Source organism: Plecotus auritus (genome assembly GCF_963455305.1).
Source record: "Plecotus auritus genome assembly, chromosome: 9".
Lineage (NCBI taxonomy): Eukaryota > Metazoa > Chordata > Mammalia > Chiroptera > Vespertilionidae > Plecotus > Plecotus auritus.
The window spans coordinates 99,258,785-99,274,552 of record NC_137783.1 but is presented as its reverse complement, the minus strand read 5'-3'; the positions used below and the strand labels follow the sequence as shown (position 1 = coordinate 99,274,552).

General features: G+C 45.8%; 1 protein-coding gene across 4 annotated transcripts in view; it reads right to left on the bottom strand.

Moving 5' to 3' along the window:
* Positions 1-15,768, bottom strand: part of ME3 (malic enzyme 3) — a 196,550-nt gene that overhangs the window by 32,475 nt on the left and 148,307 nt on the right. For all 4 annotated transcript variants that reach the window (XM_080687267.1, XM_080687266.1, XM_080687268.1 and 1 more), the window contains one exon: positions 14,199-14,302. In XM_080687267.1, the coding sequence (XP_080543393.1) occupies positions 14,199-14,302 (104 nt within the window). The remainder of the gene's footprint in view (positions 1-14,198; positions 14,303-15,768) is intronic.

Here is a 15,768-nt window from a genome sequence, read left to right as displayed (position 1 = left end):
GGATGGATTCATTTTTGAGATGGGAAGCGTGCATATGAGCTAATGGAGCCAGTATGGAGAGAGATGAGTTAAGGATGGGGTGAGCCTAAGGAGATGAGAGGAGGTGGGAGGCAGAGTCCAGTTAGAACATGAAGAAGACATGGTCCCTCTCGCTAGGACCTTCCAGGCTGGTGGAGGGAAGGAAGTGGAGCCCTCATGCTCCAGCTCCACCACGGAAAAGTATGAGGAAGGGAGTCGGCTGCTGGGGCGGGGCTGGGAGACATCCACAGGGATGAGAGGCAAACTGTTCTGTAGGTGAGGAAACCGGAAACCATGGATTCGAGACAGTGGGAATATTGAGACCGAAAAAGATAATGTCAAGTGGAATGAAGTATAACCATTATCTTCAAAAAGTTGATGGACTGCTCTGTTTATTGGCCTTGGAAACAGCAGAGCCAACAGGTGGATGTCAGAGCGACACATATTTCGGTGCCACATAAGGCAGAGATTTCAGACACTGGATGGGAAGGGGCTGCTAGTCCCTGGAAGTGATGCTGTGGTCCCTGAGGCTCCACTTGGCAAAGAAGTTGAGGAAGGGATTCCTGCAGGGGCTGGGAGTGAGGGTGGACCCCCGAGGCCCTTCCTTCCCAGGTCCCTCACTGGGAGATTCCCCTGGTGAGCACAGCTCCTGTAGCCAGACTGGCGGGCTCCTGTGACTGGCATTCTGGCCCAACAGGGAAAACTCCCATCACGTAATAAGACAGTCACAGGAAGCAGCAACTTCTAAGCAAAAATCCCAGAATAATGTGGCCATTCCTCAGTCACTGTTCTGACACGACCCCTGGCCAGACAGAAACCACTTCAGGAACAATTTGGATTTCCTCCTCAATCTCCCTGTTTGTTTGAGTTCCTGGGCAAGCACGCAAATGGCGCCAGAAATCCCAGTGCTGGGAAGAGGATGGTGGCTGACATGCTGACCCCTGACCTCTCAAAGGTCAGAGGCCAGTGCTGAGTTTTTCCTCTAGGGCATGGCAACTCACTCCTCAACTGTGTGCTCATAAAGCCTGTGCATGTTTCCCAGCCACCAGCTGGTTTGGGAGCGTCAGCATTTGACATGTCACGAGGCCCCTGATGTCTTCCGTGAAGCTTTTCTGATTAGCTTGGTCTATTCTGACCTCTCTATCTAGCTGAACTACCTGAGCAATTGCACCATACGGTCTGTCACACAGTCATGCCTCAACCTCCCTCAGAGTCTAAACTGCCCCTCACTCACAGAATGGGCTAAATCCCACCTTGAATTATGAAAGTGAGTCTAGGGGTGGAAGACAATAAAGTTGGAAAACCCCGTCTGTGTTTGTGGGCTTTTGGGACCAAAGTGAGCTCAAGTCATGGAGGGGAAGAAAGGGGAAGAGTGAGTCAGGTTGGGTGACAGACTAGATCAAAGCAGGCAGGAGGCATGTATTGGAGGGTGGGCATGTGTCTTGCTCACCATGGGTGGCAGGACAACTAAAGAAGGAGCTTTACCGGACCCCTTTCCTGTCCTCTGGGCAAGTCAGCTTCAGACCCCCACGTTAAACACCAAGCAGACAGGCTGCTGTATGCCCTTGCCTGGCTCCCTAGATATCTACACTAATAAAAGAGAAACATGCAAATTAACCACCACTCTGCTATGCCCACCAGCCAATCAGAGCGAGTATGCAAATCAACCCGACAAAGATGGTGGTTAATTTGCATATGCAGGCAAGGAGCGAAGACTGAAAACAGTGTACAAGGAAGAGGGAGGGAAAGAGGAAAGCGGGCTAGGGTGGCAGCGGCAGTGGGAGAGAAAGCGCTTGGAGGCGGCGGGTTAGCGGGCTTCGTTCCCTTCTCTGCTTCGCTCAGGCCACAGGAAGCGCTATTCTTGCAGGAATAGGCCCCAGGAAGCCCTATTCTTGCAGGAATCTTCCTTCAATGGGCCTCTAGTTGAATATAAGAAAGCATGAATGAATGAATGAATGAATGAATGAATGGCAGAGAATAGTCCCACCAGAGGAGTGCCCGGTGGCACACATCCCATAGGATGTCACCCCGTGGAGCTGCACTCTCCTTTCCAGAGGCCACAATGCCAAAGCATCTTCGTATCACAACCGCTTGAGCCATTTCCTTTACCCTCAAGGATTCAAGCTATCACCAAGGCTAGTGGCACGGCCACCTCTCCCAGGGAACACTGCAATCGCCACTCAGCTAGGGCAACCTGAGGAGTTTGGGCATAATCCCAGAGGAAGTGAGAGTCCTGTAAGGAGAAAATAAGTGGCCTGCACAGGTTTGTGTTTAGAAAGACAGGGAGGATGGATTGGGGGAGGGGAATAAACCTGGAGGAGGCGAGATCAGTTATTGCAAGACCCTGGAGAGGCCTGCAGGGGTTGTCTCACTCTGGTGAATGGAGGGTCAAGGGGACCACTGGCCTTGGTGGTTAAGAAGGAGGAACCATGCTGGACCGGTGTGGCTCAGTGGTTGAGCATTGACCTATGAACTGGGATGTCATGGTTTGAATCCCCATCAGGGCACATGCCCAGGTTTCAGGCTCATTCCCCAGAAGGCAGAGTGCAGGAGGCAGCTGATCAATGATTCTCTCTCATCACTGATGTTTCTATCCCTCTTCCCCTCTCCCTTCCTCTCTGAAATCAATACAAATATATATATTTTTAAAAAAGAAGTAGGAACCAGGAATGCCAGCCAACTGACCCAGATGCTGGCGACTTTTTCCACTACAAAAAAAGAAATTATAATTATGTGACATGATAGAGGTGTTAGCTCATGCTATGGTGGTACTCATATGGCAATATGTTAATGTATCAAATCAACATGTGTATACCGTAAACTTACACAAAGTCATATATCTACTATACCTTAATAAAAATACAAAATAAAAAAGAAGATGCTTTCCTCGCTGCCAGTAGCTAGAGTTTTAAAAATGGGAGTTGATGGCTGTTCCCTCCAGAGCCCCTTTGATGGAGAAGCAGGGTGGGGCACTGAGCCTGCCCTAGAACAAACTAGAGAGAGAAAACAGGAGTGTGCTGAGTAGGACAGTTTCCACAGACCTTCTCACTTATCTTCCTTGTATCAAGAAGGTGTCTAGAATATGTTGAACTTTGCTTTCATGTTAAAAGAGCAGAAAGAGAGAGTATAGAGCAGCCGTGGGCAAACTACGGCCCGCAGGCCGGATCCGGCTGTTCTATCCGGTTCTCTTGCTCTCCCCTCCGCTCCTTTACTTTGAATTTATATTAGTTCACACAAACACTCCATCCATGCTTTTGTTCCGGCCCTCCGGTCCAGTTTAAGAATCCATTGTGGCCCTCGAGTCAAAAAGTTTGCCCACCCCTGGTATAGAGGGTGGTTTCTGGAGTTATACCACCTGGGCTCACAGCTTGGCTCCATCATTTGCTACAGGTGTGACCTTGGACAAGTTCCTTAATCTCTCTGTACCTCAGTTTCCTCATCTGTAAAGTGTGCATTCATTCATTCATTCATTCATTCATTCATTCATTCAGTGTTTGTGGAGAATCCACACTGCACTAGGCATTGTTTTGGGTGCTTGAGATGAAATAGCAGTGACTAGTAGCAAAGATCCCTTTCTGGAACTTCTATTTTGTGGGATAGAATAATTATTGTATCTACGTAATAGAATTATTGTATTAAATGAGTCCATGTCTGTGAGTTGCTTTGTTGTCTGTAAGACCCAAGGTCAGCTCAATACTCAATTCACCAGAGAGTGAAGAGTGGAATGCTTTCTTATTTTTTAATTATTATTTTTTAATGCAAAGAACAATTGTCTTTAGTAAAGAATTGCTGTTTAACTCATGATAAAAAAAATCCATTATTTTTTTAATTGCAAAAGAAATGCCTGCTCACAAACAATCATACATTATAGAAATGAATGGCTTGGCAAGCAAAACCCCCTGACAATCTCACGCCTCAACTGTAATCACTGTGAACAGTCTGGTGTATTTTTTTCTTTACATAACTTATCTTGATGGATCATTTGTTTTCAGGAATTTTTTTCTAGTTACCCAACTTTATTAAAAACCAATCTTGTTAAGCCTACTAAAATGAATGCTGAATAAAATGAGACTGCGTATGTGTGTGTTTCAATGAGCAGGATACGGAGAAAGGGAGAAACGGAGGAAATGAGAGGGACTATACCAGGCCCTTGACTGTCCCGCATGGGGTGATCATGCTGGGATGTGGGGATTCCAGTCTTATCCAACCTCTCTTTCCCTCAATAAATGCTGTTTCGTCAACAGCAGCTCAGAAGGCTCTTTCTTAGTGAAACATCTTGGTGTCCAAGTTCCTTTCTGGATAATCAGGAGTAGGAACGGAAGGTGTCCCAGAAACACCTGCAGGCAGGAATTTGGGGAGGTTTTGGGTTTTCTGAGGGTGTCTTGCCCTCTCACTCCTGCACCCCACTGGGTCTCCATGACCACTCTTCACTTCAGAAATTTCAGTTGGTTCTTTTTAAAGTCTGACTGAAATTTTCTTTCCACAGTGTTGGGTACTTTCCTTATTACTTAATTCCTAGAAAAACATCTATTTCATACATTTAAGTATAGCTGCTTTATAATCTTTCTCAGAGTATTTCTTTTTCTTGGGGTTCTAATTGTTCGATTAGCTGTGTAACTGCTTTTCCCACCGTGTGAACAGTTTCCGTGAATCATGACTTTATTTTCCTTGAGCATTGTTTTTCCCCTTGAGGAATTTCACACAGCATGGGTGTGGGAGTGCCCCCACAGGGGAGTTATGCTTTTCCTTCTGCCGGGTTCTTCAGCCATCGCACTGGGAGGGGACAACAGTTTATGCTCATTTCTTAACCTGGGATTTTTTGCACCAGGTGTGTATTGTAAATGTGGACTTTAAATTTACATGCGGTGAAGGTTTGGTTTTAGTTTTGTCCAAGAAACATTTCCTCACACAAGTTCCTTGTCATTTCCCTATGTTGGGGAGCAGAGCCTATTTCTTCTTCTTGGGAGAGCAGCCGTTTGAAGCTCCAAGATTTCTGCAAGAATCTCAATTCCAACATCCTGCCTTGTAGAGGCCTCAACACTAGAACCCCTGCCAGAACCTTGATACAGAAAGCAATGGAAAAAGAATAAAATGTTTCTCAAGCAGTTTCAATCTTATATGGTAGGTGAGAAATCATTTTTAGTACCCCCGATGCACCTCTGTAAATGCCTGGTGCTCACAGAAGCTTGGTTTACAAACCCCTGGATTACATGGCTGGAGCCCTTTCTACTTTTGAGCCCTGATAATAAGGACCCTCTGCCTGGGTTTTAAAGCCTGCCATAGCCTGCTCCCCCTACTTAACCTTATTTTGAATCAATACAGATTCGTCTCCAGTCAGGCCAGTCTCCTAGCGTCTTCTGCATACTCCTTGCCTTTCCTGTGTTCTTGCTTTTCTCACGGTGTATCATCTGTATGGAATGTGTTCTTTCTCCTGTTGCTTATTCAGATTCGAGCCTAAATTATGTTAGTACTCTGGCTTGCAATTGACCATAGGGCATGGCTAAGAAAATGGTGGGGAGCCACAGTCTCTTCGTGCTCTACTCTCTTTCCCTAGCCAAACTTGTCATTGCCTTCACCCTAAATATCATCGATGCTGGCAAATCCCAACTTTATATTTCCATCCTAGAACTCTTCTTGAGCTCCAGACTTATGTAGAGACTCAGAGGCTATGAAAGCTTAGAGTCAGTTCTCAACTCCACTAGATGCATAACAACATCTTGAAATGAAAAGCTTGAGGGCGGGACTGTTTATTTCTTCGTGGATTGCTGACTGTGCCTGGCAGTGTCTTTTATACAACAGATGCTCAGTAATGCCCATATTGATTTTTAAAAATATTTTTTATTGGCTTTAGAGAGAGGAAGGGAGAGGGAAAGAGAGGTAGAAAAATTGATGGGAGAGAAACCTACTAGGAATTGAATCAGCAACTTCTTGGTGCATGGAACAATGCTCAATCCACTTACCCACACCAGCCGGGCTCATATTGATTAAAAAAATTGACAGTAATATGTCTTTGTTACGGATTAAACAAGTTTTTGAAATAGCTATTTGTAATCTTTAAAACAATGCACTGAAATTAAGTCTTAATTTCAGAGTTTTATTATATTACACTAAAGGAATGGCAGGATGGTTATTCAATGTTCTCTTTCATTCAGTTCTTAAGTACTTGCAAGTTCTTAAGAATGCCTTTACCACCAGATGATAAAAATAAACATAACAAGCAATTTCTTAATAAGTAATATCTTACAAATTAAAACACATTTAAAATAGCTTTAAATGTATTCTTCATAAGTAATTCAGCATATTTTTTTTTATCATGTTCACTTATGCTTAAGAATTAAAGCAAGGATATTACTCTGATGGAAATATGGGGAATCTCTCATTCATGCAAAATACAGGGATATATTCAAGTTGAAAGGAAAAAATCCTATTCTTCTTCCACATAATAACAGCATAGTAGAGATAATTTATCCAGAGATAGAAAGATGAAGAGACTCAAAAAGAAGAAATTTTCCTGGAGCTAAAAAGCAGATGACTTAAAAAAGAAGTCAGTTTTTTAAAAAAACTATCATTTCCCTTCTTCTTTATCACTTTTATCTCAGCAGCTTAGCAATCTCTCTCTTTAGGGTTTGGGGTGCTAGAGAGAAAGGGAGTGGTTTCTTTTCTGGTCTACTAAAAGGCTGAAGCTGCTGCTGACATCAAATTTCAGTCCAACCCAGGCCCAGTATCAGACAGGCCTGAGCTCTAGGTGCACACCCAACAGACCATGCCCATCCATTCTACTATAAGTAACAGAAATGAACAATGTACCATGTAAGTGGGAACCATGGGGGGAAACTTGTCCTTCAGGTGCAATGCTCCAGGTCCCACCACATGGCAGGGAAAGAGCAGGAAGAATGGAACAACTAGTCTTTCCCACAGAAACATCAAGCATTGTCTCAGCTGTGAGCAGGACACTCACAGTTATCTACTGCTGTGGTTCACAGCTTTACATGGAGATGCCCCTGCTCTGGTGGGTCCTCCCCAGTGGCCAAACTCCAGGATAGTAACTGAGCCATACTGACTCTTTGTTGTTGTTGTTGTTAACCCTCACCCAAGGATATTTTTTCCATTGTTTTTTTTTAGAGAGAGTGGAAGGGAGGGAGGAAGGGTGTATGTGTGGGAGAGAGAGAAACATTGATGTGAGAGAGGCACATCAATTGGTTGCCTCTTGCACATACCCTGACTGGGGCCAGGGATTGAACCTGCAACCCAGATACATGCCCTTGAGCAGGAATAGAACCTGGGACCCTTTGGTTCGAGGCCCGACACTCTAAACACTCAGCCACACCGGCCAGGGCCATAATGACTCATTTTCAGCCCCCTTCCCACCCTCCCCAAATCATATAACACATCCTGGTGAGTGGGTAGGGGCAAGAAGATGGAGCTTTTTATTAATAGGATGTTTGGAAAGAGGCAAGGATGTTGAAGGTAGGAGTCAATGTTTCCTAAGGTTCTTTCTTAAAATATATTGTATTTGGCTTTGGGGCTGCTGACTCACCCAAGGCCAGGCATTCCATCTTGGGGCTACTATATTCCTCAGAGTGCCTGGAGAGACCAGCTCCTTCCCCACCTACAGTATCCACAAACATCCGTGTTAGCTTATTAGAGACTCAAAACAACCAGCTGTCAAGGACACATTCCTCTTGGCTGACGCATGGCTCCCCCCAAGGGTTCACCCCTGGACTGCTTGTGTCTGTGAGACCATAAGCTGACTTTAATGATAATTTGAAGGGCCTCTTACATCCTAATTTATGTAACCTTCTCACACGAATAACAAGGCTTCCCCTTTGGGGAATCATGGAATGACTAGTTACTCATTAGATAAGCAGTGATCCCTGGAAACAGGAAGCAAAAGAGAGGCTCTCACAGACCATGCCATTCCTTTCTCTTGTCATCCACAGGAAACTCAGCATTGTAGAAAGCAGTCTGGCCTTGGAGTCAGCAGACCCAGGTTCAACTTGCTGTCCTGCCAGATACTGTGTGACCTGATACAGTTCCTTGGCCTCTCAGGTCCTCGGTTTCCTATTCTATAAAGTGGGAATAATAATACCTATCCTGCCAGCCAGGGATCTTAAGCAGTCCTAATAGAATGCTGGGGTGGGAAGGCATCTTAAAGAGTATCTGAAGCTTAAATTTCCTCTTATAAGAACACTAGCAATAAGTCATGCAACCTATTCTTGAATTCTTTCTGGGACAGGGAACTAATTCTCACAGAAGGCCCAATGCATAGTGGATAGCTCTGACTTATGCTGAGCTGAAAACTGCCTCCTCTGGCATTTTACCAATTGGTCTTTCTTCATGTGAGGATACAGAAACAAGTCTAGTCCTCTTTTGGAATAACAGCTTCCAGATATCTGGAGGAAGTACCGTGCTGTTGATAGAGACAGAGCAGTCCCTAAATCTTCTCCCACCAGGCCAAGCCTTTAACTTCCTTCACCATCAAGCTTGCTATTCTCCAAAGGCACTTTAGGGAAGTTATGATCCTCAAAGTATCTTGTCCAGAACCAAATGTGGTATTCAGCATGGTCTGAAAGGGGGAGAACTAAGTGGATGTTCACCTCCCTTGTTCTAGATCAGCCGTGGACAAATTACGGCCTGCGGGCCGGATCCGGCCCGTTCGGCTGTTCTATCCGGCCCGCGGAGCCGAAAGAGCGGAGGGTTCTCTTGCTATCCCCTCCGCTCCTTCACCAGCAGCAGTGTTAACATGGCAACGTTGGGAAACACGGCCGCAGCTCCTTCTTCTGAGTGGGCGGATTTATATCTGCCCATTCAGTAGAAGGAACAACCTCAGTCTTCCAGAGGCTCCTTGTAATGCCCGCGGACGCGTCCTCCGACATCACCCTGGGAATGCGTAGACACGTTATCGTGGTGATGTAGGGAGACATGCCCCTGGAGAGCACAGTATCAGAGCATTAGCTAAAAAGGAGACCAACAACACTGTTCCCACTGAAGTTGATGTTTTAAAGACCAAAAACCTTTCAACCCAGTCTACATTGCCATCTACATCTACATCCCGGGCATAATTTGGAAGTTGCGCTAAAGAAAATGTTTAATTTACTGTTTACACATTTTGTTCTTTTCTATTTGTTTTAGTTTTAAATTATTTTATTATATTTAAGTTTAATTTGAAAGGCTTTTGTACCTTTCCTTTGTTAGGCAATTTTATTTTGCCTTTGCCATCTTCAATATAAGGTATGTTATTGTGCTATGATTCCTCCATTTTTTGAAGTTTCAAATTATAATAATTAGTGTTTACATTCTTCTTGTTAAAATGTTTGAAATGAATAAAACTATTGAAATAATAATAAAAAAAAGACCGTACCCTTTTATGTAATGATGTTTACTTTGAATTTATATTAGTTCACACAAACACTCCATCCATGCTTTTGTTCCGGCCCTCCGGTCCAGTTTAAGAACCCATTGTGGCCCTCGAGTCAAAAAGTTTGCCCACCCCTGTTCTAGATGCTATGCCTCTATTGATTGATGTAGCAGACCCTTGAATTAGCTGCTTTGGTGGCCACATCTCAATAGCAGCACTTCCCTCATAATCCCAGCTTCAAACACCCAATGCTCTGGTTACGATCTCCTTTCTTTCCAGCTCATTCCATCTAGTACCCTGCCGGGGCTGACCAGCAGACCCTGAGTGATGGATGAATGATGACTTGACACATGTTTTTGTGAAAGAGAGGGCTAAGGGACTGCCTGGCTAGAAAAACCAAACAGCCTCATTTGCCTGTGTTCTTAGGTTTTTATTATAACAACTAGAGGCTCAGTGCACAATATTCGTGCACTGGTAAGATCCCTAGTGGCTGCCAGCTGCTGGCCGGGTACTCCTTCCCTCCTCCCGGCTGTCCCCACCCCCTGGTCGAACTCCTGGATGAACTCCCGGTCGAGGGGATAATTTTCATACTACGCTTATATAGGATAGCTTGAACTAAAATTAACTATTAGATATTATCAGAGGGTAAGTATTCTTGAGAAGACATATGCGTCTGCAGTGTCCTTTAAGCAAGGACGTCTAAAGACTAAGCATAAAGATTCCAGTAAACACCTGGGGGCTCAGACTTGTTTGGAAAAGCCAAGGCAGGGGCAGTTGCCTTCAGCCAATTCCACTGGAGGTTTCAACCTTTTGGAGTTTCCTCCTTACAGGCTTTCCAACCAAGGCCCATGCTTCCCTACAGTACCCATTCAATAATTCTTAGGTCTCATCAGGACTTCCCATCCATTGACCATAGTGCTGTCCCTGACCTGTCTCCTCCACTGTGTCCTCATGTCCCTTCTTACCCAGCCTAGACCTCACAACACATCGCTATAATCACACCCTTGAATACACTCCCAATTCCTTTCTCTCTCTTGACTGGCAAAATCCCAGCACTGTAAATCCTACTCTCTGTCTCTTTCTACACAGTATCCAGACAGTTGAAACTGGCTAGAGAAAAACACAGAAATAGGCTAAACTGGCCCAAATTAACTTCATGAAGAGTAACCTCAAGGGGGCCCATGGAGCTGCCTGGTAATCATCCTCTAATTCCCCAGTCTGGGCATTTCAGTTCATACCGCCTCTATCCTTAAGCCTCCACCACCTCTGTCTCCATCTTTACTCTCAGCAGATGACCTTGCCTTCACCCAATAGGGATCCCATAGGCACTGGATCCCAGTGCTCTGCTTTCCCACTGTCCCTCGGATGGGCATCTGTACTCCCAGCTAAGACTAAGCACTAGAACCTTACCCTCTTGCTTCATAAGAAACTTTTGCCCCCACATCCCATACTCTATTATTCATTTCCCTTTTTTTTTTTCTTCAGGTGATTCCCATCCTATATAACTACAATATCATTTTCTCTCATTTTAGGAAACAAAATAAAAAAACACAAAACAACAAAATGTTGTTGAAGAACAAGGATGAAGAGGATCCAAGATGGCGGCGTAGGTAAACACCTAAACTGCTGCCTTGCAAAACAATTTCAAAACTACAACTAAAAGACAAAACGTCTATCACCCAGAACCATGGGAAAGCTGGCTGAGTGGAAGTTCTACAACTAGAAGGAAAGAGAAAAGAGCATTGAGATGTGCACAAGTGCTGAAAAGCTGAGGTACGGAGGCGCGTGATCCGGGCTGGCGGCAGGCGTTGCTTTTCTCAACCCGAAGGGAGACAAGCCCCCGATTACTCTGAAATCCAGTTTCTGGGGAGACGCGGGGGACCCAAACTCCTACAGGGAGAAGCTGGACTGTCTGCCATCGGGTCGGAAAGTGAGGGTGGCTTGCTTGCAGACCTGTGTGCAGGAATAATTGTTTACTGCACTGGGGCGTGGGACGTGGGGACGCGGTCAGAGACGCAGAGCCGGCTAACTGGCAGCCATCGCTCTTTGCCACGCCCTAGCCTAGTGACGCCCTGAGACCCCGCCCTGCACAACCTACAAACCCACCCAAGCTCCAAGCAGCGGCTTTAGCATATGAATGGCCTGCCCTATCGCAGCTTAACCTAGCAAACTTGCAGCCCGAGTCAGACAGCTCCAAAACCTCCAAACCCGAAGAAAAGAGGAGAAAACTGTAGTTCTCGCTGTAGGTCCTGCTGGGAGGCCTCAGACAGTAGCTGACCTGCACCCCACTGGAGATCCAGAAGCCAGTGTACCTAGTGGTCAGTGTGAGATACCAGATTTCAACTCCTCACATCCATAAGTGACACATTCAAGAGGCAGACTCAGTGAGCACCAAAGCCCCACTGAAACAAGTCCTGCACCGTAAGTGTGTCTCCAGCGCAGCAGTTCTTCCATTATAGACACAGCGGGTCCTCACAGCCAATTGGCCTGGAGGTCAATTCCTCCCAGTGTACCAACAGCAATCAAGGCTTAACTACACCAAGACTTTGCACTCAGCCCACAAAAGGGTGTACCAAAGGCGTCCACCTCAGGTGATTGGGGAGGCTGAGCTACTGGCCCCTATGGGTCACCTACCACACAAAGCCACTCCATCAACACAGGGAAGCAGCCAAAATGCGGAGACAAAGAAACATGTCACGAATGAAAGAAATGGAGGAAAGCAAACTATTGGACGACATAGAGTTCAGAACCACATTTATAAGGTTACTCAAGAATCTTCTAAAAACCGCTGAGGAACTTAGTGAGACCTTTAAGGATCTGAATGAGAATGCCAAAAAAATGGGAAAGGACCAGTCAGAAATTAAGCATACACTGTCTAAAATAAAGAATATACAGAAACTCAACTGTAGATCAACGTACCCCAAGAATCAAACCAAAGATCTGAAATATGAGGAAACAAAAAACCCCCAACCAGAAAAACAAAAAGAAAAAAGAATCCAAAAATATGAAGATAGCGTAAGGAGCCTCTGGGACAACTTTAAGTGTACCAACATCCAAATTTTTGGGGTGCCAGAAGAAGAGAGAGAGCAAAATATTGAAAACCTATTAGAAGAAATAATGACAGAAAACTTTCCCTATCTGGTGAAAGAAATAGACTTACAAGTTCAGGAAGCGCACAGAACCCCATACAAGAGGAATCCAAAGAGGACCACACCAAGACACACCATAAGTAAAATGCCAAGGGCAAAAGACAAAGAGAGAATCTTGAAAGCAGCAAGAGAAAAACGGTTAGTTACCTACAAGGGAGTACCCATTCGACTGTCAGCTGATTTCTCGGCAGAAACTATGCAGGCCAGAAGGGAGTGGCAAGAAATATTCAAAGTGATGAACAGCAAGAACCTACAACCAAGATTACTCTACCCAGCAAAGCTATCATTCAGAGTTGAAGGTCAGATAAAGAGCTTCACAGATAAGAAAAAGCTAAAGGAGTTCATCACCACCAAACCAGGATTACATGAAATGCTGAAGGGTATTCTTTAAGAAAAGGAAGAAGAAGGAAAAGGTAAAGATAAAAATTATGAACAACAAAATGACATCAAATACATACCTACCAACAAGTGAATCTAAAAATCAAGTGAATAAAAAATCTGAAGAACAGAATGGACTGGTAAATATAATAGAATCAGGGACATAGAAAGGGAGTGGACTGACAATTCTCAGGGGGAAAGGGGTGTGAGGGGTGCGGGAAGAGATTGGACAAGAATCTTACACCTATGGATGAAGACAGTGGCGGGGGGTAAGGGCATGGGGTGGGGTGGGGAATCAGGTGGAGGGGAGCTATGGGGGGGAAAAAAGAGGAACACCTGTAATAATCTGAACAATAAAGATTTATTTAAAAAAAAACCAAACAAAAAAACCACACAAAAAAACAAAAACAAAATGTTGTTGTTCAGTAACCTGCCCAAGTGGCGGCGGGGGGGGGCGGGGCGGGGGAGGAGAGGGGGGATCAGTCTTCCCACCCCAAATGTGACTTCATGGGTTGCAGAGGATGGAGCAGCTCTCTCTCCAGCCACTGCTTGGTTTGAATGGCTGAACTTCGTCAGGGAACATTTCATCAAAGACATCCAGGCCAGCTGTGTCATGCCTGGGCACTCCGGGGTCAGCAAGCAAGGCTGCAGGTTTTCAAGTGAGAAGGGGACCTGCGGGACTGCGGGGGCCTGCTGAGCTGCTGAAACTTTATCTTGACTGACTTGCCTGTCAGACTAAGTGTGGGTGTGCGGAGCGCTGTTTCCAGAACTCCCTCGCAGCAGCATGCCAGCCTCGGCAGGGTGAGCCAGTGGCCATGATGGCAGACAGATGAAGCAGGAAAGAGTGGGTGGAAGCGCCAATATCGTGCACCCCGTGCAGAGATGACACCTCATAAATCTCACAGGCTTAGCCCACGGTGGCTTATTAATGCTGCCTGGTCCCCACGTGGAGGTAGAAAGTGACAACCACTCACAACATCCCTAATTATGCCGAAAACCCAGAAGAACTCAGGCTAAGGAGATTTTCTTCCTAAAACACCAGATACTTAACTATCTCCAGATCATAGGCCTTCACCCATCACCCCTCTCCCCTCCCCTCTCTGCTCCCAAACCTTCTTCCAGACAATGAGCCCATCTGGCTTTGAGACTTCCAAGTACATGGGGTCCGGACTTTTCAGACCACCTGGAAAAGCACACATCTATCACCTCTTGTTTGTGTATCTGCCAAAACCAGTGTTGACTTTAGTCATTTCTCCTAAGAGCCCTCGTTCGAAAGGGACAGATGAGCCACTTACTTGTCTGTCACAGCCTGCATGAACTCGTCCAGCAGCTCATCATACTTCTCCCCACGCACACGCGGGTGCTTCAGGCCGATGTACAGGGGGTCTCTGAGCAGCTCCTGGAACAGAGAGCATCCATTTTCTCAAGTGTCCTGGTTTAGTGGGAAGGACCAGGGGGTGAGAGGGGAGGAGGGAGGAGGAAGCCAAATGAGCCCCAGGTATCACCTCCAAAAGGTCTGAAGGCTAAGCCCCTGACTGAGGGTGGATTCCCAGGTAGTCCCATTTCAGAAACCAAGGAAGCTTTGAACAGGCGAGCCTCCCTCCCTGACACAGCCTTCCCACCTCTGGCTGTGGCTTTGGGTGTATTTCAGAGCTTCTCAGCAGTGTTGCCGTTGACATTTCGCCTTGGATAATTCTTTGATGTGAGGGCTGAATGCATATTGCAGGATATTTAGCACTGGTCTCTGATCTCTAGCCACTATAAGTCAGTAGCACTCTCAGCTGTGACAATAAAAAATGTCTGTAGACATTGCCAAATGTCTTCTCTGGGGGCAAAATGCCACTGGTTGAGAACTGCCATAGACAGCATCTGGACTGGAGTATTGGGTCTGGTCCAAAGCCACTGATCTGGACTCAAATTAGAAAAACTCCTTCTCTCCCTTCCTCCCTCCAAAGTCTTACCGAATAACTACCATGTGCCTGGTTGTGTGCTAGGCTCTGGGGATACAAGAATAGAATGATACAACCTGAAATTCTAGTTTAAGAAAGATGTCCACTTCAATGCTAGCCTCTGTTAAGTGACTCCCCCCCCACTCCACCTCTTGCGGCTCTTTGTCAGAGCATTCACACACTGTTTGGACACCTTCTGTGTCTGCACTGGTGTGATAACTGTGCCCACTGGTTGACTTCCCACCTCTTCTATACTCCCCACCCCGCTCCATAGAATCAGTGGACTCCTTGTGTATGACATGGTTACTGAGCATCTGTTACTGACATCGGGCCTCGCAGGGTTTGTAGATGAGGAAGGAATGGTTGTTGCCTTTAAGCTGCTCAGTCTCTGGCAGGTGGCTGATGAGTGAACTTACAAACTCTACTACAGGGCAGAGCAACATTTATTGCTTTGGGAGAAAGTGTGGCCCATGGCAGCACAGAGAAGGGAGCAAAGTGATTCCCACTGGGAATGGAGGGTTGCCTCATGGAGAAAACGGTTAGGCATTAGAAGATAGACAGATTTTGACAGGTGGTCTGGGCCCTCCAGGCTGAGAAGTCAGCACAGAGAAAGGCTGGGGGCTGGAGCAGAAGGAGGAAAAAGTACCTGTGTGTTTAGGAAATAGGAAGTAATTCCATGAGCTATATCCAGGAATTATCTATTTTTGTGCTGATCTCAAAAAAATATCAGCTCATTGAGGACAAGGTTTAGTGTTATCTTCATCTCCATTTGAACTGCTGCTGCAGGTTCAGAGGTAAGGATGCCATGGGCTGTGCCCTCCAGGGCCTTAGAGTCAAGTCTCACCTCCACCCTGGCCAGTGGTGTGGCCTCAGGCAAATCACACCATCTCTCGGACCCTTCCTCTCATCTGTCCAA